Genomic DNA, 26,852 nt, shown 5'->3' on the forward strand with positions numbered 1-26,852 from the left:
TCCGGCTCGGGGTCTTTCCGCCATCTTGAAGAATGCAGAAGAACCTCCAATAAAGCGTGCTTCAGAAGAATCCTGAGTGTTGCGTGCTCCTTGCTGGCGAGGTGCGCGTGACAAGCAGCCACTTAGTCTTAGTAGATCAATGCTTCTCTTCAGCCAAGTGGCCAGACCTTATTTTGAGACATCAGAGGATTTTCTCATATCCAGTTCAATAGTAGCTCTTCTCTTTTTGCAAAAGGAAAAAAAAGAGCACCCTCTCCTCAAAAAAAAAAAAAAAAAAAAAAAAAAAAAAAAGATAGCTCCCAAAAGAAGAAGAAAAAAATATGAATGCCTTGGTTCCAGGGTAAAAAGCAGTCTTGCTCTCCCAGTGACTATTGTGTTACCCTCAACCACTTTTCCTTTAACAGAGGAAAATATCTGCTGAAGCAGAAAAAAAATGTTCAGTGCTTATAGCACCAAGTAAAGACAGGGGCCGCTCCCCCGCAGACAATGCAAAATTGGAATCTAATTTTCTGGAAACAGCATTCTTGATTTGGCAGCACAAGTATAACTAAGGTTAGCCCTGGGAGATGATGACTTTAGCTACTTGCTAGGTTTGCAGCCACATTACATCCTAAAAACCTTCTTAAAAATTTGTTTTAAATTTCACTTTAAAATAAAGTGTCATGTTTATCATCCTGAGTTCCTCAGAGGCAGGAGAGCGAGTAGGTAGAATTCTTCATTAGTGGACCAGCCACTGGCATGTGACACACAGCAGCCGCTAAGGAGAGCAAGACCGCTCTTTACTTCCTCCCTTCTTATGCGTTATTAGCATACGTGTGCGGTACATGATGATTACATCCCTCGTGGGGAGCTGGTGCACGTGCATAGCACACCTCAATTCTTTTTTCGTCCCCTGCCCCTCGCCTCTTCCTCCATCTCTTGGTTCCCTCATTGGTAAAAGACTTATCTCCCTATCTCCTAGTATCTTTTTTTTCACTCTTTATTTCTGTTTTGGGTTTCTCTGATATGCAGCAAGTGAGCATGCTGTGCTAGACAGTGCCCTGAGTATATCAAAACTACAAGTGCATTGGAGACCAACTATGCTGAAGAGCCTACAGACAGTGGGAAAGTACAAATCTGGCTCTAAAAGTTAAAACACAATTAAATCATCTCTGTCTTCTGATACCTGGAGCATTCGACGATGAGGAACACCTGTGCTCCAAGAAAATGACCTCAATGTTAAATTATTTGCCATATAACTGTCATCAAAAACTCAGTGAGAAAATTTATAGGCCAAAGAGACTGTCTAATAAAGGATATATTAACTTTCAGTCCTTAAGATATTCCAAGTTTTGTCCCCATATAGGGTGAGCTCATCAGAAAACTATATGCCTGGGCTTTATTACTCCGATCCCTTTAGATTTGTCGTCTCTGAATCACGACTTAACACTATGCCAACAGACTTCAATCAGGGTTTATTTATGGTCATGAGCAAAATAACTCTGGTTTCTGAGGGTTCAGCCCTTAAGTCATTCCCGGTTCTCTCAGCACCAGGATAAATCTTATTGCTCACAATTGCTACAATACTTCCTTCCACTGGACCATCAGTTTTGCATCCTCGGCACCTTCATGATGATAAGAAATGTAGTTCAAGGGAATGTCTTAGATTTATGAAAAAAAAACCTTAGTGGGTTGTTCAAACATAAACTGCCACAAGCAACTTTATAGTAGGACTCCAATTTTTGAGGATGGTACTGTAAAAACAATCTTGGTACCTGCGAAAATAAAGTTTGGTTCAAAAGGAACCAGACATTGGGCTTGAATTTTTTTAAATTAGCACACTCTTAAAGAAGAGAATGTTGGCCTCCTGCTGTGAAGGAAATGATGTAACACAGTACAAAGAGTCCATTTTGTAGAATTAGAAAACATATACTTGAGTCCAAGAATCCCCATCAGCCAGGAGACTCTGGCCAAGAATTTGATCAAAATTGAAACGCCCTACTATGATGTGAAAAAATCACCTCTGAGAGCATCTCGGGATGTTTCTATTTGTTAGTTTGGTGTCTTGAAAATGGCATAACCCCGCTGGACACTTAAATGCCATCTATCGTGACATTCAGATGAGATAAGTTTATAAAAGCATTTTTTAAACTATAAAATAGCATGTACCTTTCAAGTGCTGTGATTGTGTTTTCTATTATGAAGATCTTGTTATAAGAAAAGTACATTCAGGTTTTCATTTCAAGTCATCAAAAGACCTTTCTACACTCAGTATCTCCTTGTCTTAGCTACTTATGCTTCCTCCAGCAGGATTTTGTCTTCACCCAATGCAAACATAATCTTCCCAGATAAAGATGCTCATCTTCATGATGCTAAATCTAGTAATCAGGTCTCAGTCTTCACTTTATCTGACACAGTTATCTTGTTCCTTCTGCTTCAAATACTTCGTTTGCTTTGAGTACAGAACAATATATTCAGATGGTTTTCCTTTTATTTCCTCAGTCACTGTGCTATGGTCTGGAATATCAACAAAAGGTTTGTGTGTTAAAGCCTCGGTCACCAGCTGGTGGCACCACTAGGATGTGGGAACCGGTAGATGGAAGCACGGTCTTTGGGGCTGTGCCTGGAAGGAGACACTGGGGCTCCAGTGAGCAGACTCATCCACCATGAGCTCTTGCCTTGGTATTCTGCTTCACCGGAGGCCTCAAAACAACACAGCCAAGTGAACATGGACTGAAACCTCAGAAACCGTAAGCCAGAATGGACTTTTCCTCCTTTTGAGTTGATTTTCTCAGGTATTTTGTCACAGCAATAGAAAATTAACACACCCTCCTTCTCACATCCTATTCAGACCTTTTTCTTTTCCCATCTTCCGATCTCAGAATGCCACATTCAATTAAGGGGCTCAAGACATATTTCCTGAATGCATTGGAATAGAACAACTGTCTAGGCAATCTGTCAGTGGTACCATGTACTTAGTATGGTCAGATCTAGAAATGAAGTAACAGCTTCACATGACTACTCTACCAGGAAGGTCCTAAGAAAGTGTAGCAGAAATGCCAGCAAAGTACAGCGGAATGGTGAGGTCAGGGTGACTCACCACAGGGCAAAGGATAACAGTTTAGAGAATAAAAGCATTACTCACTTTCTATGAAGAGTATATTTCTGATTTCTATTTCAAAGGGCCATAAAGTCAGGATGTACCTCCCACAGGGGAGCTGACTTGAATGTATATGTGCAGTTTCCTCACCATGATCTATGTCACAAATGCACACCACTGGCTAGAAGGGTAAGTGGATTCGGCTGAACTCAGCAAGTATTTCAAGCAGTGGGCCGGGCCTTGGGGACCGGGAGCCCAGTATGCTCTCTGTCATGCAGCAGCTGGTCACCAAGAGACAGAACCTGAGATGGACGAGCTCCTGAAATGCTGTGCCTAATCGGGCCTTGGTGCCATTTACAACAGGGCAAAATGGGGCATAGAAAGGGTACCTCCTGGTCATTCTACCTGCTGGAAGTAAGTACTGGGACATTTCCAAAGACGGTAACAAGGGCTGAGTCTGGATGGGTGAAAGGGGGAAAAAGGAAGGAACTTGTTGCAGGTTTTAGAAAGGAAAAGCCTGTTCAGTGGGATAAATCAGCCATGCAGGTTCAATATCGTGTGGTTTCCCTTACATGAGAAACCCAAAGCATAAATAAATTAAAGCCAAAATAAAAGATAGGTAATAGGAAAGAGATCTTTCGCAAATGGGTCGGGGATCAAAAGAAGGAGAGAGAGGGGAAGGAGGAGAAGGCAAGGAGATGAAAAGAGACCTAAGATGTGTTACGTACATACACCGACTCTCCGCGGTGCGTGTAGTCATTGTGTACTGAAATATGTAGTAGTAAAAATAAACATTGTTTAAAGGGAAGAAATTTGGTGTGATTGGAGATACTGGTAAGATTAGCTAAAGGCCAAGGTGGAAGGGGTGCTTTTGATTCTAAGGAATTCATGAAAGCATTAACAGGAGTATATTTTGATTTGTGCCATTTTGCAGAAAGAAAATGGGAGAAATGTGGGTGATTGTGGCAGAGCCCGGTTGCACCTGGAGAACCATCTCTGACCCTTGCTACAGAGCCTAGAACCCAAGGAGGTTTCTCCGTCGTGACACAGGGTACCCTTGTTTCCCACTGGAGGAACTTATTTGAAGACGAAACTTCAAAAGTATTCTCAAATAGAGCACAAAGAAATACCGTAAGCTGACAATAGACAATGGATATAAATTAACAAATCACAGGAAAGAGAAACAGGAAAGGCAGTTAATAAATATTTGGGAAAATAATAACATTCACTGGAAATCAAGAAATTTTTAAAAGGACAAACACCTAGTCATACTTAGAAGATTGGCCTAGACTTTTATTTTGTTTTGAACGATAATACTCTAAGCTGTCTTGGCATTTTGGAAAACTACTTTTATTTGCTAAAATAGGAGGGAAAATTGGCAAAAACTTCCTGGAAAGCAACTTAACACTATGTGTTTAAAAACCTCTCAAATTTATATTTAAAAAAAAACCCTCTGTCCCTAGATTTCCTAGAAATACAGCTAAAGAAATAACTGTAGATACAAACATAATTTTTATTCAAAGATGCATCTGAGAAGCATTAGAAAAACAAAAACAATTAAAAGCAATTATCCAACAATAAAGGAATAATCAATTACAGCACATCTACTGCACACCCATCACAAATAAGTTTTCAAAGACTTTTTAAGGTACTCTATGAGCTGTGTCCCAAAAAGTGGGCTACAGGGCCGGGGATTTAGCTCAGCGGTTCCGCCACCTGCCTTGTAAGCGCAAAGACCCGAGTTTGATCCCCAGTACCAAAAAAACTCTAACCAGAAAGTGGACTACAGAACCATATACTGCACTGGCCTTTACATATATACATATTTGTAAAAACAGACTAATTTGAAGAGAATGGCTTTTTTTTAAAAGGTAGCCATCTTCACTTTTCTGATTTTGTAAAGCATTTTAGTTGGTTAATTTTAGTGAAAAGTTCACCTCTCCTAGGAAATCTCCTAGGACCCCCAAAGTAGGCTAAGTTCACCCTCTTTAGAACTTTTATGGGAGTCCATAAACATTGCATCATGTACATTATGACCCTGCACTAGTGTCCTCTCTCCTCTACAAAATGTGTGTCAGAAAACCAGGCATGCTACATTAATCGTCTTCCTACTCAGTATTTAGGGAGCTGAGACAAACCTAAAGATTTCTCTTTGTCTCAGAGCAGCCACTATATGTCTGGTCTTAATGGTGCTGGAACAGTGATTCAGATGGACCCAACTATGCAGCACTTTCTGTTTGTCCAGTCCAAGCCCTCAGGACGAGCACGTAGGCAGGAACTGCGGTACTCTCTCTGCCCCTACCTGGGCCGTCAGCTACTGTGCCCAGAAGAATCCAGTATTCCCATACCTGGGTAAACCTGGCTTCTGCAGAAGGTCCGCACCCCTGTGTCGCACAGACATCCCGGGCTGAGGGTTGGTACATTAGAGGGTTCCATCCCTCATATGTCAGAGACACGAGGATTGACACAGGCCTTCAAAGCAACCCCTTCATTGCTCTCTGGCATTATTCAAATCCAACTGTCTTAGGGGTTCCTTTTATCCTACTCCTTGGGTACATCTAAATACATGCATAGAAGATGCATAACAGATAGACTTATGATTAGAAAAGAAAGAAGAGATAAGGTGGTTCATATATATTTAAACATATTTTATAGATTATAAATAAGATCATTAGGCCTTGATGTCCTTATCTATGATATACACATTCCTATGTGTATATAGATACCTATAAATACATATATACATATGTGGGGTTATTTTTCTGGCTTGGAATAGCCTCTGGTTTCCCCAATTACAAAGATGAAACCTTTCTACCATAAAGCTAGCCTTCTGGTTTTTTTCTGGAAAACATTCTACAGCTCTAGGATGAAGATTTTCTACTTCATAACAGTGACAAGGCAGCCTCATCTCCCCCAAATCCTCTCTACTTTCTAGCTATCAGAGATTTCAAGGCATGATCTTATTTCTAGTTCATTAAATATATATATATATAATTCAACACAGTTAATTAGGCTAGCTCATGCCAGTGATGGTGGCTAATAATTGGGTACATTTGGGTAGATCTTACAATCAGTTTGACAATATCAGTATGAGGTTTGAAACCGATGTCAACAAATCCACAGGCCAATTCGAAGCATTTGTATCATACATAGTCGTTTGTTTTGTGTGTGTGTGTTTCTTTGGTGTTTTGGGTTTTTTGGTACCAGGGATCGAACTCGGGTCCTTGCACTTGCAAGGCAGGTGGCAGAAACACTGAGCCAAATCCCTGACCCCAAACATAGTCTTTTGAATATTTGTTTGCATAAAATCTAACGCCTACATTTTTAGATATCCAATTCTCTCAAACGTTCTTTAGCTAATAGGTCTCCTTTGAGTATCACCTTCCTAGGATTCTTCATGCCTCAATTCCAATCTTCTCTCTTCTTCATCCTTTAGAGGAGAAAAGAGACACAAAGCAAGGACAAGTTTGAGAACACCAAGAAAGAGGAAGGAGGAGGAGGAGGGAGTGGGAGAGGACAAGGAAGAGGCAGAGCAAGTGTGGAATCTGAAGATACTCCCCAAAATAGAAGGCAAGGGCGCCTCTGGGAGTCTGAGCATGGAAAGTGTGACAGCATCTCCTGCCAAAGTACCCAGAAGAGTCAAGATCAAAGGGACAGAGCCTTTTGAAATCACTTTCATGATGAACGCTCAGGTGACAAAAATCCAACAAAGAAAATGTTTGCTGAGGAATATTTCTCAAAGTGAGAACAGATGTCACAGTGCACTAGTTATCTGATGGTGTGCAAATGAAGGATGTTGTGTCCCCTTTCCCTATTTTTTTTTTTTGTCTTTGCTCTTACTGGAAAACTGGGACCTATTATCTTTAAAATATTAACTATTTATTTCACCCAAGTTTCACAAGGAAACACTACGTGAGAGGAAGCCCTTGTCTTTCAAAATCACAGACCACCCATTTAGTGCATGGCACTGTGACCCTAAAACCAACCTCTAGTGAAGAGTGTTTGTGGAGCTCAGCCCTTGGAGGGTTCAGCCTGGACCAGCCCCTCCTCGGCTGGCAGGGACAGTAAGCCAAGCATATGATGCAGACCAGGAATTTCCAACAGATACTTAATAACCAAGTCCCGAAAGAAAGAAACTTCAACTCTCCCTTTTTGGCAGAACACTTTATATATTCTTGTATATTTTAAAACTATTTACAGTTCATATGGTTTCCAGACCTGCTGACCAGAATCGAGGGCACTTTTCCTCCACCTGAGTCTCTCTATGCCCTGTGGGATTTGTAGGCAGCTAGCCAGGAGCACATTTGGTCTGGAAATAAAGGCTTCTGCTTAGCAGTGTGCAGGGGAAGCAACCTGCATGAGCACACACGCCTGGACAGGGCACAGTGGGTTCCACCCCGGCTCTCAGTGGCCCAGGCCCCCACAGTTTGGTTTGCTGGGCATGCTGGCCCTGGGGAGGCTGCTGACGAAATAGCCAGCTTTGCTTCAAGCACCATCCCAAGCTCTGCTGACTTCAAAGCAAAGTTGATTAGGTGAGGAAGGGAACCTATGCCTCCCTTTCTTTAAATGTCAGGCTCTGTCCCATGCATGTCACGCCACAGCCATGCTGGATGACTCCCAGTCACCCCGAATTCAAGCAGCAATGACAGCAGACAATGACATGCACAAAACTCAAAATATACAGACACCTCCCTTTGTCCTGGTGTTGGCTGCAGGGAAGAAGGGGAGAAATACCTTTACCTAAATATATATATGTAAACATATATATGTATATATATATATATATTTTTTTTTTTTTTTTTTGTCTTAAACATGGTATATTTAACTTCCTTGGGTGCATTTTGCTTGCCAAACATAATTATTATCAATGGCATGCTGATACTATTTGGTTGGTGACAGGAATAGAGAAATCAGCTCAGCCTCAAGGAGCTCACAGTTCCAGGAAACACAGGGGCATGAGGTTTTCCAAGAGCAAAACCGTCCAACCTTTTGGGCTGTCCTTAGGGAAAAAGCCCAGACTCTGAGTGTGGTCGTCAAGGTCCTGCAGGGTCCAGGGTGATTGCTGTGCCAGCCCCATCCCCCTGCTCCTCTCTGTGCTCTCTGGGCATCTGCCACTCAGTCACATGCTCACCACCCTCTCCTCCCTCCCTCCGCAAGGCCGTGGCCTGAGCTGCTGCCCTGTCTGGAATTGTTTCCATCTCATTGCTGCCTCCCACATCTCCTTTACCGACCTCGATGCTCATGGTCATTGAGTTCGCAGCCCAAATTTGCCCCCTTTCTAAACCCCTCATCACATCCCACCAGAAAACAAAAACTACACTTCCTTTAGAATGACATTCTTTTCCTTGGAACGACAACCACCTGTCACGGATCTTGTATTACACCTGTGCCCCTCACCAGATTCCAGGCTCCATTCTGCAAAGACGGTGTCTGTGTCCCACTGCCCTTCCGGCACCTGACCCAGTGCCTCCCCCACAATAAGCACTCAATAAAGACCAACAAGTACAGGAAAGGTGAGAAGACGGGACAAGTCAGTATGCCATAATGGCCTGATATTCACTCCGGGCCTCGCCCAGGAAATCTTCTGACTCTGCTGCAATCTTCTCCATCCTCGCTACTGGAAGGCCCTTTCCAACTCTTTTCCTAATCCTCCTTTCTTAAATTTTTAATGATGACATCTATTTATCATATTCTTCATTTTTAGCCATTTCGTTAGTCGTTCTCTTCATTCTATGTGTGACAAAAACCTATGATGGAAAACAAGTTGTTTGACGTTTGAACTTTTCAATTTTTTTAATACATGCTTTTGCAGTACATACTGTTTACATTTTTGTGTGTGGAGCTGCTACATGTGCACGACACATCTTAATTCCTTTTTTCCTCCCTTTTTTCTCCCCTTCCTCCCCTTCTCTCCGTCTCTCGGCCCCCTTCCCTTTTGAGAAAGATCTATCTCCCTTCTTCCTATTATCTATCAGTTTGATGGGTCTTGTGCTTGCGAGGCAGGCAGCAGAACCACTGAGCTAAATACCTGGCCCCCTATTATCTTTCATTTTGCTCTTCATTTATGCTTCAGGTTTCTCATATTAGAGAAACCATGCAATAGTCAAGCGTGTGAATCTGATTTATTTCACTTAATATTATGGTCTCAAAGTGCATCCATCTTCCTACAAATGACTCCAGTTTACCTTCTTCATGGCAGAGTAGTGCGCCCTTGTGTGTAAACACATTTTCTTTACCAATTCCTCTGTTGATGAACATAATGTACAGGCTGCTTCCCAGATTTACCTATTAAAAATTGTGCTGCTATAAATATACCACTGTAATATTCTGCAACTTATCGTATATCTGATTGTTTTTCCACTATCATCCCAACCAGCCTAAATATCATATTTACTTTTCTAATTCCAACCTCCCATCTTCTGCTGAATCTTTCACTCCTTTTGGGTCACTGATTTCCTTGCTCCTTACCATCAGGACAAAGTCAAAGAGGACCACAGAGCCATGGCATTTAAGGGCTGGGAGAGACCCTGAAACGTATGGCCCAACAGTGCCCAAGCCTCAGTGTCCCTGAAAACCCTCTGTGGGCTTCTTTAGAATAGAATCCCAAAGTCCCAAACATGGCAGTCTGGATTAAGGAGCTCTGGGAATGACCCGCAAATCTACACTGGGTCGATTCAGGCAAGGGGTCTGGACAATGGGTACGCTGGACAATTCAGTCCAGCGGCACCCATGGGGGCCACTCCAGGGCCACCCCAAAGGCTGAGACCTTCTGTAGGCGCCCTTGCCCCGACACACACACACTGTCCTCTTGAGTGCCCATGTGCGCTCTTGTCCTACACACTGGACTCCCACGCAGGATTGCCTTCAGAGAAGGTTCTACAAGTCAGAGGAAGAGCTGGGAATGACAGCATGTGGGAGAAGTTCAAGCCTGGCTGGGCCAGGTGGCCACACTCCTGTCTCCTGAGCTAACTTGGAGATCTTGCTAAGGCTGAGCTAACTCACCTAAGTGCATAAATGCTGGGTCCAACAGGCTACACCTCTGCCCCTAGTCTGTGACTCCTTCGCCTCACCAAAGAAAAATCACTCCGCCATGTCTGGCCAATAAGATACCGCCAAACGTTAAATGCTCCTCCCATGCTCCGCCCCCATGGTTGTCCCTATATAAGCCTGTGCATTTCGTGAATAAAGCAGAAGCGTTCCAACAACCTCTTCAGGGTCTTCTTGGTGTTTCCGCGCCTTGCTCTCCCAGTCCCAAATGCTGAACCTTGTTCCGCGAGCGGGCTCGGGGAGAACAACAACAGCATTCAGCTCCCTTGTTCCAAGGATGATAAAACTGAAGCCCTTGACCCATAGGACTTCACACAGCAAATTAAGGACAGGGCTGGGACCTCTTAACATGAAGCTTAACAGCCTCTTAACATGAAGTTGACAGACTCCCAAAATACTCTGCTTTATGCCTGAGTGACTTTATGAGGTGTGATCAAAAACACAGTGAACGCTGTTACTGAGCACCATCTCAAGAAAGGCAGCTCGTAAACATGCCAAGTGCACCCTCATTCACCCTGTTCACCAGACCCGGGAGTAGGCGACTCCTGACTCTCCCCCAAAGTCAAAATGACCATGAAAGGGAGATGTGTTGAACTGATGCATGACACTAAGGCGGCCACAACAACACAGCTAAAGACATTCATGAAAGAGGACTCCAGAGCTGCTTCAAAAAGTAGCAAAAGATGCCAGGAAGGTAGCTCAGCTGCACAGTGCCTGCCTGGCAAGTGCGAGGGCCTGAGTTCAATTCCCAGTATCAAAAAGTAGCAGAAGTGATGGGATAAGTGTGTTCAAAGCGAGAGCGAGAGCGAGAGAGAGAGAGAGAAGGAAGGAGAAATGGAGGGAGGGAGGGAGGAAGGGAAAAGGAGGAAAGAAAAGAAAATTACATTTTTTAAATGAATGCCCTGAAATCTCCAAGGCCTTGGGGTTTAGCTATGAATATGCTTTTCAAAAACTGTCCTGGCCCTCCTGCCTAAGTCAACTCAGAAGAGATGCATGAAGATCTATTGCTAAAGAAGAAAGAGAAACGAGTTTGAAAGGTCCCATAGGGTGCAATGTATTTTTAACTTCCACTGGCTCCTAAAAAGAAGGCCTCGTTACAGAGGAGCAGCGGTGACGATCTGAGTCCAGAGCAGAGGAAAACAAACCACGCGGAGCACTAAAGGGGAGGTAAGTACAGGGAGCCCCCCGTATGAGAGACAGGAGACTGGGCCAGCTGCACGGGATGCGGAATGGGGGAGGAGCGGTTTAAGAGGCCAGGAGGAGAGTTTCAGAGGAAGAAAAATGTGAGAACCGCACGTTGCTGGAGGAGGGGAGCGTGGTGCAAACCTCCTCTCCTCGGTTATCTTCTCCAAACCCTTCAGGCAGCTCCATGCCGTTCTCCAAGGCTGTTACAGGAGGGGGTTACTTTGAAGGAGCTGTGAAAAGAGGACAAGGAAGCAGCCAACATCTAGGCCGCCTAAACTTGAGAAAGAATTTGAAGAGATGCCACTGCAAACATCACGCCAAGTGCTCTAATTTCCGGTCATTTTGAGATGCACCTCATTTAGGGAAACAGTCACCACGGAGAAATTCAACCCTTAAAGATTATATCCATGCAACGCAATAATGGAAAATTGTTTGTAAGCACTACAACCAGTGATGGCGAACTTATGGCACGAGTGCCGCAGCAGTCTGTTCGTTGTCTCTGAAAGTTCTAAAAGGTTCGCCATCGCTAACTATAACAGTTTCACACCTCACATGCGGAGACCAGCCCTTTGGCCTTGGGCCCTTCCATCTGCAAAGCTGACAAGCACAAACGGCCCAGCAATTGATCAGTACAAGGCGTGAGAAGCCAGCATTCATTTACTGAGTCTGAAACTATTTTTGAAACACTTATGAGATATCAGCATGAGTTAAAAATTAATTTCACTTCAGGATTTTCACTGCATCCAAATAGTACTTGAGACTACTCCCATCAGCTTCCTTTTGAACTCATTGTCCTTAAGCCCATAAAAGAGTGTTTTATTGCATTGCTTTAAAAAATCAAGTATTTTTCTCCTCAAATTTTCCTTTAAAATCTGCAGGTCTATTAATTTCAGCCCTAAATAGCTTTCCCTTAGACCCAATGGTCTGATCATAACGCAAAAATAATCTGCATGGGCTGGAGATCAAAGAGTCAAGAGAACCAGGGCCAGGGATTTAGCTCAGTGGTGCCACCACCTGCATTAAAAACACAAAGTCCTGGGTTCAATCTCCAGTACCAAAAAGAAGAGTCAGAGAACGGGTCCTCTTGTGTCCCCTGTATTTAACCAAAAGAGTCACCACTCTAACTGCAAACTTGTAATTGAGATAATCCCACACAGCCCACTCACCGCTTGTAAGATGCAGAGACCTACCCAGCGTTTGTCCACCGTGGACACAGTAAGTCCTGTGGTCTGTGGGGTTTGCTTCAGTGGCTGTTACAGGTGCTTGATAGGAAAGACAAGAGCCTGTTCAATAACCATAATTCACTCTCACTCGAGACTGACATTTTGTATAAAGTCCAGCAGAAGACAGTGCCGCACAGGAAGAGTCACCCCACGCCTCTCCCTAAGTTATTCCCAGGAAGCTAGCAATAAATAATAGATCTCTCGTCCACTGGCATTCCTGCCTCTGACCTGGCAAGACCAAAATAAAAAGTCCCTCCATAGCTCTCAGAAGGCCCTGCTGGCCACACTTGCAAATCGCCGTCCAAATTTCCCACAGGACCCTACAGAGCAGACCAGGTGGCTTGTCTTCACATATGAGTGCTACCTGGTGAGTAATCACAACACAAAACTTACATTCGATCTATTTAAAGTTAAAACATTTGGGATTTTTTGTTTGTTTGTTTGGGGATTTTTTTGGCACCGGGGATCGAACTCGGACCTTGAGCTTGCCAGGCAGGCAGCAGAACCACTGAGCTAAATCCCCAGGACACACCCGTTTAGATTGTTGTCTGTGCAGTGAGCAATGCCTCAAGCTCTAACTACTTAGTACAGGAAATAGTAGATTCACGCCACCATGCTGGGTGATTTTCATAACGATGTCCCAAAATCCCAGCCTTATTGAAAAGGGTCACTCCATTAACTTAGAAAGAGCAAGAAATTATACTTTAAATTGAAAGCAGACTAAAGAGTCAAGCAATAGAAAAATGGCTCTGTGAATTCTGAGACGTGCCCTCAATGGAATGTTATGCAGCCCTTAAAAATTATGTGTGTGAAGAGCATATAAAGATGTGGAAAAATTGGTAATGCTGTGAAGTAAAAACAGAAGGGCGAAAACATAAATACATAATTATAAGAAATCTTGGCATAGAAATAAAGACAGAAAATGCTAATGATGATTACTTTTGGGTAGTGGCAGAGTGGAAGTTATTTCTTCTTTTGACATTTTCTTATTTTCCAAATTTCTCTTAATGAGCATATGAGGCTTTCACAATGAAAAAAACATATATACTAAAAAATTGAAAAAATATTTTAAACCCTAAGAATCCACAGAAATCCTCAGTCAAAGCAGTAAAGCCCAGTAGATAACTGGAAAGTTGTTCCTGTTGAAAGAACGCTTTTGTTCATACAACTAGGCAGCACGCAGGAACACCGGGTTTGTGTCCCGCATAGACAATTCTATAGTGGTTGCACCCACACAGCAGGACCAGGAAAAAGAAAAAGGCTGATGGGAAGCAACTTTCACCAACACTCTAGTGGACAGCATCATACAATGAGCCAGAAGTGAAGCCCAGTTGGAAATCCAGCTGCCAGGGAAACACCCTGTCTGAAGAAAAGGTACCTGCACTAGAAAAAGCTCATCTCAAGTTGTTCTCATGCAAATGTGTGACTTCACAAGATTTCAGAGAAGTAAAGATATAAGAAAAAGTGATGCTGATTCTGTTGTCACCAGGGACACAGCTGACAGCCTGTCAACTTACTACAGAGCAGCTCCACCCACCAGAGGGACTAACAGCCACGATACAGGGTTCCACACTTCATGGTAGCAGGCCAAAATAAGTTAGAGAGAGAGAGAGAGATTGATTTTAATTTTAATTTTAATAATGTATTTTATTTAATTCGACATATTCAAATGTTAGAATTTTAAAAAACAAAATCCAAGGTTGATCCGGTGGAGCAGAAGCAGACAGATAGCAGGTCCCAGCTTCTCCGAACCTGGATAGACAGCGGGGAAATAGCTACCCAGCGAGGAGAAAGAGAAGTCCCCAGAGCCAGGCATGGTGCCCCAGGCCTATAATCCCAGCACTCAAGGAGACTGAGGCAGGAGGATCACAAATTCAAGCCGGGTCAGAAACTGAAACTGGAAATAAGGACTAAAAGGTATAATAATAGATAATGTGAAATAGGAAGAAAAGGTGCAAAGGGGAAGTGGGAGGGGTCGGGAAAAGAAAGAGAGGAACGGAATTAATATGGGAAAAAGAAAAAATGGAAACAAAGTCTTTGTAGATAGGGAAGGGTGGAGGGATTGAAGAGAGGGCAGGGGAATGGGAAAAATAAGAATCAAGACGGATTATGTAAAGGTGCAAATTTCCAATGATGAATGTCATTAAGCTGTATACCTTAAATATACCAATAAAATTAATTTTTAAATTAAAAATAATAAAAGGGCTGGGGACATAGCTCAGTGTGAAAGCTCTGGGTTCAATCCCCAGTACTAAAAAAAGAAAAGGAAAAAGAACTACTCAAGACAGAGCCAAGGAGACACTAAGAAGTATAGAGAAACAGAAGTCAACACAGGGAAAAGTTTGAAGCCGCACCCAATGCCAGTCCCAACTGGGATAGGGGCTGACTCAGCAACCACAGGGTGACCCACAGAAGCCTCACAGCCCCAGAGCTAAAGAGGGACCCGTGGTCCTAGCTGAAGGAAAAACCCACACTTATTGCAAGCTGCAGACCCAATGTGGGTGCTCACTCCTCCCATGTTGCAGGCCGGCTTTGCAGAAGAAATGCACAGCAGGTCCTCCTGCTTTGGAACAAGTGGGGCCCCTCACCAGCCCACAGTCCACAAAACTAGCTGGGGATAGCAGTGACTTGGGGTGCACAGAAGACACAAACACTAAAGGCGTCTGGTGTGAATACAACCCTGAGGCAGCAACATAGTCCTGACTGGTCCTGCCCAGTGCGATGGTCATGCAGGACCCAGCATCCACATAGCAGCAGCCACGTAGTGGTATGGAGATGCAACAGGCCTCCTCCATACATGGTAGATTCCAGCACTATAGGTCCTGGAAAGCACTTTACCCATCCAAACACCTTGGTACTGGGGGATATTTCGGACTCCTTTTTTTTTCCTTTGTTTGATTTTTTTTTTCTTTTTATTTTCCTCTTCTTTCAGCGTTCTCAATTTTTTTTTCTGCTTCTTTTTTGTTTTCTTCATGTTACTTCTATCTACTTTTTTATTCTTTAATCTGGTTTTTAATCCAAATTTTTCTCCTCTTCCTTCTCATCTTTTTATTCTTTTTTTTTAATTTACTTCTTCCATTTTCCTTGTCCCTTGAATTTTTATGATTATTACTTTTAAGCTTAATTACATTTTAATTTTTAGTTTATTCTATATTATTGCTGTTTTCTTTTCTGTAGAAATGCTAAATGCCAGGAGAGTACAGAATGATGTGTTTCCAGAAAGAAAATAACTAACATGCATCCAGCAAAGCTAACTTTCAAAATCAAAGGTCATTGAAGAAATCAGAGAATTTTTAAATTAGTAGAATCAAATGAAAACGGAAACGCAGTTTACCAGCATCTCTGGGCTATAGCAAAGGAAGTTCTAAAAAGGAACTTATAGCTATGAGTGCCTACATCCACAACTCAAAGAAATCACAAATAACCCAATGATACATTTTGATATCTTAGGGAAATAAGAACCAAAACCAAACCTGACAGAAGGGAGGAAATAATAAAGATCAGAGCTGAAATGCATGAAATAGACACTAAAAGGACAAAATACAGGATAAATGAAATAGTCGGTTCTTTGAAAAGATAAACAACACCAATGAACTCTTAGAAAAATCTAACAAGATGAAAGAGAGAGAAGACCCAGATCAATACTATTAGAGATGCTGGGCATGGTGGCACACACCTGCAATCCCAGCACTGGGAAGGCTGAGGCAGGAGGATCACCATGAGTTTGAGGCCAGCCTGGGCTACATAGTGAGTTTAAGGCCAGCCTGAACTACATAGTGAGACCCTTTCTCAAAAAAAAAAAAAATCACCTATTAGAGATTAAGAGACACCACTGAAATCCATAATCAAGTTGAGTTTTATTCCAAGGCTGCAAGGGTGCTTCACCTTACACAAATCAAAAAATATAATACTCACATAAACAGAATAAAAGATAAAAATTACATAACTCTCTCTATTGATACAGAAAAGACCTTTGACAAATTTTAGCGCTCTTTCATGATAAAATCCCTGAAGAAACTAGGTATTAAAAGACCATATCTTAATATAGTAAAGGATATATAATAAACATATAGCCACTATAAAAAAGGAATTATTTCCTCTAAAATCAGGAACAAGGCAAACATGTTGAATCTCACCAGTCCTACACAATATAATACTTGAAATTTTAACCAGAAAAAAAGATAAAGAAATAAAGGGGATAAAAATATGAAAGGAAAACCTCAAATTATCATTATTTGCAGACAACATGATTCTATATTTATAAAACCCTAAAAAATACCATAAAAGACTTTTATACCTGGTAAATTTATCAGAGTCTCAAGATATAGAGTCAACATTTAAAAATCAATAATTTTTCTTTACACTGATAATAAACTAGCAGAGAGAGTAGCCGGGAAACAATTCCATTCACAATAGCTTTAAAAAAAAATAACCCTAGGAATCAACCTAATGAAAAATGGGAAATATCTCTACAATGAAAATCACAGAACACAAAAGAAAGAAATTGAAGAAGGCACTAGAAGACGGAATGACCTCCCATATTCATGAGTAGGCAGAATTAATACTGTGAAAATGCCTATGTTACCAAAAGCAGTCTACAGTCCCAGTGCAACCCCCATCAAAATTCCAATGACATTCTTCAAAGAACTACAAATATAACACTAAAATTCACCAGGAAACACAAAAGGTGGTTAGTATCACTTGAGGCACCGTCCTCTTCTGAAACGTTTAAGTACCAGTACTGTTCCCAGAGTCAATCAGCAAACAGCATTTCATGGCCTAGGGCAGGGAACGCCGGCTTCCTCTCCAGCAGTCACATTTGCTTCTGCAAGATGGAACCATGCCAACCCTCCTTGATTTCAAAACTGAAGTCATCAGAAGATCTTATCCATGGCTAATGGAACATCCATTTCTTAAGCACTTTCACATATTACAACAGTTTGTAGATGCGGCAGATGTGACCGGATTGGGAAGAAATGAGTAACAAAGCCAAAAAAGGAAGGTTTGAAGAGAGAGGTTTCACTTCTATGGTTGTTTCGTGGCTGTTTACAATATTCAGCATTATGGTCAGCACAGTGCCAGCAGTGTAGAAGAGCAACCCCAGGCCCTGAAAGTGTAGTTATATACATGTAATTACATGTGTATATCCCCATGGATAAACTACATATTATGTTATAATGTTTACATATTTATAAAACTTTATTCAAAGCCTTTCAAATACATAATAAGTGGGAGACCTGGTCAGGCAATCACACACACTACATCATGAGTGGCTAGGAGAACTCTGGTAGAGGTTCTTCCTTGCTGTGGGACCATGGGCTAGTCATTACCTTTCTGAGCCTTAATTTCTTATCTTTAAGGTGGGGGCACTATCACCCACACCTCAGAGTTTTAGGAGAGTGAAGTAGGAAGTCTGAGGCCCACACACAGTAAATATGTGTTGAACCTAAATACAACCACCCACTCTCTTTACTGCTAAGCATGGGAGAAACAGACACCTGAAGCACAGAATAAATAATTTCCCAAAGTCACACAGCAATCACTTACATGGTAACTCCCACCCCAGCCTTTCTCCTCCAGAGCCTCTCCCCAATGCTGACTGTGCCTTGCCTCCCCCAGGACAAGCTAGTGCCCCCGTCCCTGCATGTTGACCCTAGTCTAAGACCTTCTGCCAAGAACACAGAAGGGAAGCCACACGTACCTACAGCCATTGGGATACCCAGTCTCGGCCATACCTGGGCCCCTCTATACAGCCTTTCTTACATTTGTGTCTGGGTAGTGACCTACAGGTGCTAGAAGAAAATACTTTCTTAATATTTCCTTTTACTATTGCTGTGGGTTTGACAGTACGTGACCCACTGCCTTAGAGATGCATCCCCAAAAGCAAACCTGAGATGAGGATTCATACACAAGTGGTTCATTAAGAAAGGACTTCCAGGAGCAGCTGGAAGGAAGATGAGATGCTGTGCAGGATGCCCAGCAAAAGCGTTTGCAGCCAGACCTCATCCTCCACCTGGGCTCAGGGATGCAGAGCAGGAAGAGCCACTCCTCAGAGCTGGTCCAGCTCAAGGCAGGGCAGCCCCTCTTTCATTCTCCCATGCCAAGGAGCAGTCGGTTCCAAGACCCCAAGGGCAGCACTCTGAAGCCAGAGCAGGTGTCAGCCCTGAGAAGGGAGGCACACCGGAACTGGGGTGAGTCCAGGAAGACAGGGAGCACTGAGCAGAGCCCCAGCAACATCTGCTACAAAAAACAGCCCCCGCAAAAAGGACTTCGAGCCCTCTGTGCTCTCGGGTTATTGAATTTCCCCACAGCCCTGTTGAGCCCATCTCCAAACCCTGGCATATATTCTGCCAAAACCAATATCCCAGGCACCAGAGCTATGGGATTTAGCAAAATGGAACGGGGCTGTCACCTCTGTAGACAGCTTTCAAGCGAGGGTAAGGGCTGCTGCTCAGTTTGAAAATTCAACGGACACTGTGATAGGGTCAGGAGAAGTAATCGTGATCAAGACCGGAGACCCCACCCTAGAGCAGCTCCCGGCTGTGAGTGATCTCCCAATTGGAAAATTCTGCTTGATTTTATGCCACATACTTCAGAATATCCCATTTTCCACAATATGTGATTCTGTCTTCAAAATTTCAGAATCAGTAATATTTTTTAAAACATCATTCTACATGGAATGACAAAAAGGTACTACCTGATTGGGAAGTAAATGGCTGAATGAAACCCTAAGACAGTAACCCCAATACCTCTACCTCTAATAATAATAATAATAACAAGGCACCTGGACACCCAGGTTCTGAATATCTAAACTATTGGATTAACGCCAGAGGCTCCAGGTAGCAGCTCCAAAATCTAACACTGTCCAGATACCACCATGAAATTTAACTGGTAACTGAGAAGCATAAAAAGATATGCTAGAGCCATAGGTTCAAATTTTTAAATTCATTACATGATTGTATCTATTTAACACACTTTCTATGAGATGATACTCCAGGGTGATGCGATTGATTATTTAACGTCCTTGGGACACGTGGCCCCACGGGATAATAACATCAGCTCTAACTTGAGACCATCAAGACACACAACAAATACTGCTCACAGTCAGAGAACATATTAGCTTAAAAGAGTCACTAGTTCTTAAAGAAGTAAAAGGGCCACACAGGGAATGCGGACAACATACCGTGCCAGGCCACGCACGTCCCAGCAGGTCCTCCCATGTAAGAGACCCTCCCTGACCCACTTTACAGGTGAGGCCCTCAATGTTACACAGGTTAGGAAGTTGACCAAGAACACAGGACAAATCTCATGCTTGATTCTGAGTCAAAACCCACGCTTTTAACACCAAGCTACGGTGTCAACAATTCAAAACCCACTGATCCTGGCAGGGAGCCCGCTGGTTCTAGGCATCTTCGTTGGGTGTCCCGGTCACCAGGGCTCTCATTCTGCAACTGTGATGTTAGAGGAAGACCATCTTCTCTTCACTACACACTGTTTGCTAACAGCAGCCAATAAAGAAAAACTATAGGGATCTGTGATTATTAGCCAACACTTTAGTGATACAAAGAAATCAATTACTTTACCTAACCTCTCTTGTTAGCTTTATAATTTGGGTTTTTCCTCTTACATGTGGTTAATTTCTTTTTTCATTTTTTAAGTTACATTCTTCATAGTATCTAAATGACTCAAAAGTCATTGACATGATTTACTGCCAGATCACAGTCAAAAGTACATTACAAATTCACCTTGCTACATTATCAGTAGCAAAAAAAAAAAAAAAGAGGACTGAGAAAGAAAGCAAGAAATTATGGAAGAAAGTTTTGAAACTCACCCCTGCTGAGCTTTCTGGAGTGTTTTTACTGTTGTTTATGTGTAAACACAAGTGTTTTAAACCATTTTTGATTCCAGTAAAAATAGTTCTTTATTAATAGATGAATTTAAATGTAATGAAAAAACTTGTGATGTGGTACATAATCTATTCACCATTAAACTGCCAAGGAAATACAGAATTCTTATCCTCCCTTCAGACTACAGGCCAGAAAGCTCACTAGCAATATTCTCCAGAAACCAGCGAATTAAAACTTCCCCCATCCGTGACGCAGCTACTATATACTAACCATGGCATGCGTGCCAATTCTAGATGGTACTAGGGCTCAAAATGAAAAGCAACAAAGACAGGTCTGTGTTTCACAAAGAAATTTTTACAAAATTAAATTTCTAACTTCTTTAGTAGCACAAGTATTTGCTGAGTGTGAAAGAGTCATGAAAATAGAATGCAATCACACTTCGATTTTTAAGGAATAAAAGGGGGAAAAGAAACACGCATTTAATTAATGAGAAGCCACTGGCTGTCGATGCCTGTTTGAGGCCCCAGAAATCTTAATAATAACCCAAAGAACGCTTTCCTTACTTGCCGTCAATGAGCACTTCAGATTGTCGATTATTCACTTGATTATCACTCTTGTGACGAAACTGAAAAAAAAAATCAAAGTTGTCATGGAAAACAGTAAATTATATTTTATCAGCCCAAATAGGGCCACTGGAAAGATGCTGTACAGGTATTCTGTTTAGAAATTATTGCCACTGGCCCGACATAAACCCATATTTATACTTAGCTGCAACCCAGCTCCATGTCCTAGTCTAACCCAACGCACATCTCACAAAAGCTCATTCTGGGCATCGCCAGGGAAAGGATTCTAGCCACTTGCTAGACTCGTAGTTCCAATTCTCACACACTTTTGGTTGCTTTTAAGAAGACAATATGCTTTTCATTCCAACACATAGTCCCAGAGAAAACCATACATTAATTTTGATGACATCACAGTACAGGGGCTTCCATTCTCTCCTACATGTGCTCAAAACTTTATTAGAGCGTCTGGGGTTTAGCTCAGTGGTGCTGCTGCCTGCCTCACAGCTACAAGGACCTGAGTTCAATCCCTGGTACCAAAACAAAAAAACAAACAAGCAAACAAAAACTTTACTGGAACATCACTCATTCTGCTCTACGGATTTCTTTAAAATCAAGAAATTACTTGTAACAACACATATTTTTATTCCCCCAAAATTCTAATATTAACGATGATCTTATGAAATACCGAGTATTTAGAACAAAAATCAGAATGCAATATTGAACCACATTTGGTGTAGGGTTTTTTATGCTCAACTGACTATATTTCCTATTGTATACTCCAGTAATGGAACTACCTTAAATGCCTCAGAAGAATCTAAGTACTCTGAGCTTTCCGCTAGATACAGAAATCAGCAGACATCGTTTAAATAAGGATTTCTTATCTGTCGGGATCAGACAGTAACGGACTGAATCAGAGATGAGGGTGATATAGAGACAACAGTACCAGTGGTGATAAGCTAACGTAGGGCCGTTTCAGAGACATGAAACTTAGACCTCATCAACTCTAATCACAAGCATAAGTGCTTTTTCTCTTTTTTAATTCAAAATGTTGTATCAATAGCAGCATATATAAAGTAGTGCTTCAACCTGACTTTCTCTTTTTTTGCACCCTTCTAAAACCCATCCCAATCTCTTTGCTATCCTGTGCCCACTCTGTACAATCACACAGCACGGCCGACAGAAGCGAATGGATTCATGAGTAAAAGGAAGAAAACAAACATAGCTCGTGCTGACATGAAAATCACTTAAAAGTATTGTAAATTCTTACAAGTAAATTGAGTCAGCCTACTCACTGATGTGTAAACTTCTCCCTACCGATAGAACAACAGACATGGAAACACTATTTTATCTGAATGTGTGGCTTGGTGGGGTTGCTGAGAATTATCTGTTTAGATACAGTGCGCCTCCCCTGTATCTGCACTCTGTCCCGCTCCATCTTGTCCTGAAGCATGGAAAGGTGTCTGTATGGTCCTTGATTCTGCTTGGGTTTGGCCAATAGGTGATACTGGTGAGATCAGAGGGCCTGAGGAGAGTGTAGAAGTGGGTGTTTACTCCCTGGTTTCCTTCCAGCTGGGTTAGCAATGGCTCTATCCTCTACAGATAGTTCCAGCTGCTGTGAACAGTGCTCAGCTACAAGTCCAGCTCTGGTAACTGCTTCCTTCCTTGGCCTCTTCAGGCCTAGAAGTAGTTTTGCTGCCTGTGCTGCTATCCTAGGTACTTTCCTTACCAGAACCCTTTATACAGGGTCCCTTCATTATTAAAATATCCAGTCTTCCCCTTTTCAGAGTGACATCTGTCTCCAGCCAAGACTGGCTGATGAAAATGTCCAGCTATAGAGCTGGCAAACATCATCACAAAAATAAGAGCACATCTGAGCAGTAACTGTAGTAGAATCAAAAGGACACTTAGTGATTAGTCACATCTGTATCTAACATGAAAGTAAACCTCTAAATTGACCATCTGAGCATCATGGGAAAAGGGTAATCAGCCCACCCAAAAAGAGCTGAGCAGCACGCTCTGGGCCTCAAGATGGAACCACTCCCACTTCGCTCAGGCTTCTTGGTCCTGGACCCCAGGGCGTCTGGAAGGATTACAAGTGGTGGTCTCAAGCCCTGTGTACTTATTAAAAGTTAGCCTTATACCACAATGCACAGTGTGTACCATAAAACACATTAAGCATCTTGTTGAGAATGGAGGCAGTTATATCCTGAGTATCCTTTGGAAACACGGTAAATGAAGATAAAAATATCAAATATATATGTGCATATGCAATTTTAAAATGACTTACCTCAAGGTGATAATGCATAAAATTATTAGTAGTACATAAAACAACCCTGAAGAAATATCACACCAACAATTGTGACCAGAGCAAATCTTCCCGTCTCTCTTTCTCACATTCAGATGTCGGGATGGGTTTCCACTTTCTCCCTTCTCTACTTCTGTCTTCCATATGCCACCGCCATTACCAAACCCAGCCCCTGAAGGACCTCTTCCTTCCGTAAAGAACAAGGAACTTTAAAAAATATTACTTCATGACATTTTTAATCCACAGCATTGTTCTCTATCTCTATCTTTATCCAGCCTACTCATTGATATATAAACTTCTCCCTACCGATAGGACAACAGAAATGGAAACATTATTTTATCTGAGTGGTGGGGTTCAACTTCTCATTTCTGAATTTGAAATTTTAAAAAAAACTTTCATTTCTGTGTGCATTTTTTCCACTCTCCATATACCTCTGCACAGAAAGGTGTGGTGAATACGGGTCAGTACTTTGAAGCCAGTTGTCCCATTAGACTATGTTAAAGTAATCCCTAGGTAACCACATGAAAACTATATATATAATACATATTACATATATTAGGCCAATAATATATATAAAATTGAATCACAAAAGTTAATCTAAAATATAGATTAAAAAGTGGAACAGACAAATGGGACATACAGAAAACACCATAATAATATTAAACATAGATGAGCTAAGCACTCCAATTAAAAGGCAGAGATGTTCATTTTGTTCAGAAAGTATTGCCCAACTATATATTTAAAGATAGGTTAAAAGAGACAACAGAAAACATGAGTATGAACTCATAGGAGAGGCCTGCGAGATAGATATAGATGTAGATATATGTCATTGGAATATAAATAATATAAATAGTTACTGAAACTAGGACACATGCAATCAACCAGAATCAGAATATAACTTGTCTGGATTTAAGATGTTTGGTTTTTCCCAAAATTGTGTCTTAAGTTTTTTGGATTAGAATTAGAATTGGACATCCTTTGAGTTACACAGGCTTCAAAATTGTTTATCATCTTCCTCCACACTTATTTGCATTCGTTTTTTGACTTTGGAAACTTTTTTTTGGGGGGGGTACTGGGGATCAAACTCATGCTTGCAAGGCAGGTGGCACTGAGCTAAATCCCTGTCCCAACTTTTGAAACTTTTGATTTTGTAACTCCTAGAAGATTGACCAGAATATGTGAGAGGGCCTATATTTAGCAATTCCCAAAATGTAGACCAAGACAAACAACAAGGAATAAATAATACCTCACTGCGGGGGACTCAGGTTGTGTTTAAATCTGGCTTGTTTTCCGTGAACTGGTTGCATGATCATTAGCAAATGGCTAGCTCTTAAAGGGCTTCAGTATCGTCTTGCACAAAACAAGAGCGTGTTAAGTCTAGTTACTGAAGGCCTCTTGCCTTTGAACAGGCTCTGGTTCTACCACACTTGTGTTACCAGGTAGCGAAAGAGTATTTATACAGTAGTCACTCAAAAGAGTTTCATTTAAAATTCAAAGGCGATCTCCACTCTCTGTTTCTGACAAGCCAAAGTTGAAGCTGAGTGGCAAATACTCACATAATCATCTGTGGCATCTTTCACCGCCGTCATAGTTATCACCAGGACCAAAGGCACGATGGTGGTAAACCAAGTCAAGGAGGAGATTTCTGGAATTAGCTGAAATAAATATTTCAAATAGTTCAGAGCCCTTTTAAATTGAAAATTAAGTCTCACAAGTTTGTCGTTCAATGGTATCAGACATGGCAGAAATTAATGGGGTTGGTTATATTCAGTAACTTGTATAAATGTAGAACGGCATTCAAGAATTTAAGTATTTATATTGAGTTGTAAGGTATATAGAGTAGAAGTTCCACCTGCCAGTTTCCAAACTATCTGACCAAAAAAATAAAAATTTTAAAGCAAGCCAAGAAGTAAGACTTTCGAAATCTTTCACAGATGGCAATCTTTCCCCAGGATAGGGTCAACTGTCTTCCCAACTCACTGCCTCAGCTTTTAATGATTCTACCAATCTCTTTTATGCCAACTCTCAAAGAGAGATCCTTCAGTCCTTTGAGCATCTACCTTGCACCAGACATTGAGCCAAGCATTTTCCATATATTACATCATTTGATCCTCAGAAAAGTTCAGTGAGTTAGTCTGTAGTTGAATTGTTTTGTACAAACCCACTGGACCTGTATTCCATGTATAAAATGCAACCCTGCACCACAGAATCCACTGTGAATGGTGACCTGGAGTCAGAAAATATTGTAGTCCTGATTATTATATCCTATTTTATAAATGAAGTATCTAAAAGACCAAGGAACCAGGCCAGATTTTCTGCTAAAATATGAACCGAGGGATCTTTGACTCCAAAGCCTATTCCCTTGCTCCTGTAGCTCCAAAACCACCACTTAAAGAAAACCTGCTGATGTGACATGACCCTCTGAGGCAGGTGGTCTTCAGATGGAGCTTATTTGGGGGCTGCTTCAGCACTGTCAGGCAGGCATGGGTAGAAGGGAGCTGGTCCATAGATGGAGATCAACCCCACCAAGTAACTCTGAAATAAATCAATTTTATACAGTAGCTCCTGTATAAGATGTTTGAATTTCAAAAGCCTCTCAGGTAAGATGGGAGGAATAAGTTGTAATATTCTATAATACAGTAGGGTTATATAGCTCACAATTAATTATATATATTACAAACAACTAGAAGACAGGAGTCAAAGTTCCCAACACAAAGAAATAGTTAATAACATTTAAGGAGATGAAAATGCTGATTGCTCTGGCGTGATCATTAGTCACTGTTATGTGCATCAAATTATCACACTATATCCCAAAAATCTGCACATGGCTTTACATTGTTGTGCACTATTTAAAAAGGAAAATTTTTAAATTCAATAGCAAAACAAAACAGAAAAGCCCCTGAGTACACAGCAAAAACAATGAGCTACGAGCAGGAAAACTAGACGTTGCTCATATTTTCTCACTAACTCATGGTGAAGGCTTTGCACATCACCTAACCCCCGGGCCTTGTTTCTTCATCAACAAAAGAAGTAGAACCATGCTACCTCAAATTTGCCTTCCAAATGTGAAACTGTCTGAGCAAGAGCCTTTGACCACAAGTAAGAGAATCCTCAGAGAAATGGAAGTCAAACTTCTGGGATGGCGGGAAAGGGTTACATGAAGAAATCAGAAGCAAAAGCACTGGGGATGGAGAGAGTGGATTCTACAGTTTTCTTGAACAAATATAAGTTGTTCATTCACTTCATTTGTTTATTTGTTTATCTGCCTTGGCTTTGGTGTTTCGTGTTTGCCTCATCAGCATTCAGTTCTTCTTAACTATATCCTCACTTCTTGGAATCCCATCCACTCTACTTTCAGTCCTCGTAGATTGGTGGACTGACTAATCCTGGCTCCAATTTTGGCAAATAACCTGGGTTAAGCCAATCCCTGCATTAAATTCTTGAGCCACAATGATCAAGTTAGAAATGAAGATATAGCTGGGTGTGGGGTTGCACACCTGTATTCCCAGCACTTGGGAGGCTGAGGCGGGAGAACTATCCCAAGCTTGAGGCCAGCCTGGGCCACATAGGGAGGAGGAGGAGGAGGAAGAGGAGGAAAAGAGG

At 41.8% G+C, this 26,852-nt stretch overlaps 1 protein-coding gene and 1 long non-coding RNA gene across 7 annotated transcripts in view; one reads left to right on the top strand and one right to left on the bottom strand.

The window, feature by feature from the left end:
* The window catches only part of LOC104872313, a 9,816-nt gene extending 2,684 nt beyond the window's left edge, over positions 1–7,132 (top strand). The window contains exons 1-3 of one of the 2 annotated variants that reach the window (XR_783124.2): positions 2,947–3,493; positions 4,014–4,210; positions 6,516–7,132. This is a non-coding gene — a long non-coding RNA (uncharacterized LOC104872313). Of the gene's footprint in view, positions 1–2,946; positions 3,494–4,013; positions 4,211–6,515 lie in introns of those variants that run through there. The other variant, XR_783121.2, reaches the window with a different exon arrangement.
* Atp8b4 (ATPase phospholipid transporting 8B4 (putative)) overlaps positions 1–26,852 on the bottom strand; it is a 214,737-nt gene that overhangs the window by 127,286 nt on the left and 60,599 nt on the right. For all 5 annotated transcript variants that reach the window (XM_010638545.2, XM_033765227.1, XM_033765228.1 and 2 more), the window contains 2 exons: positions 24,806–24,904; positions 20,945–21,006 (listed from right to left, as the gene is read on the bottom strand). In XM_010638545.2, coding sequence (XP_010636847.1) covers positions 20,945–21,006; positions 24,806–24,904 — 161 coding nt within the window. The remainder of the gene's footprint in view (positions 1–20,944; positions 21,007–24,805; positions 24,905–26,852) is intronic.

This window comes from Fukomys damarensis, unplaced genomic scaffold, assembly GCF_012274545.1.
Source record: "Fukomys damarensis isolate Sample0158 unplaced genomic scaffold, DMR_v1.0_HiC HiC_scaffold_17, whole genome shotgun sequence".
NCBI lineage: Eukaryota > Metazoa > Chordata > Mammalia > Rodentia > Bathyergidae > Fukomys > Fukomys damarensis.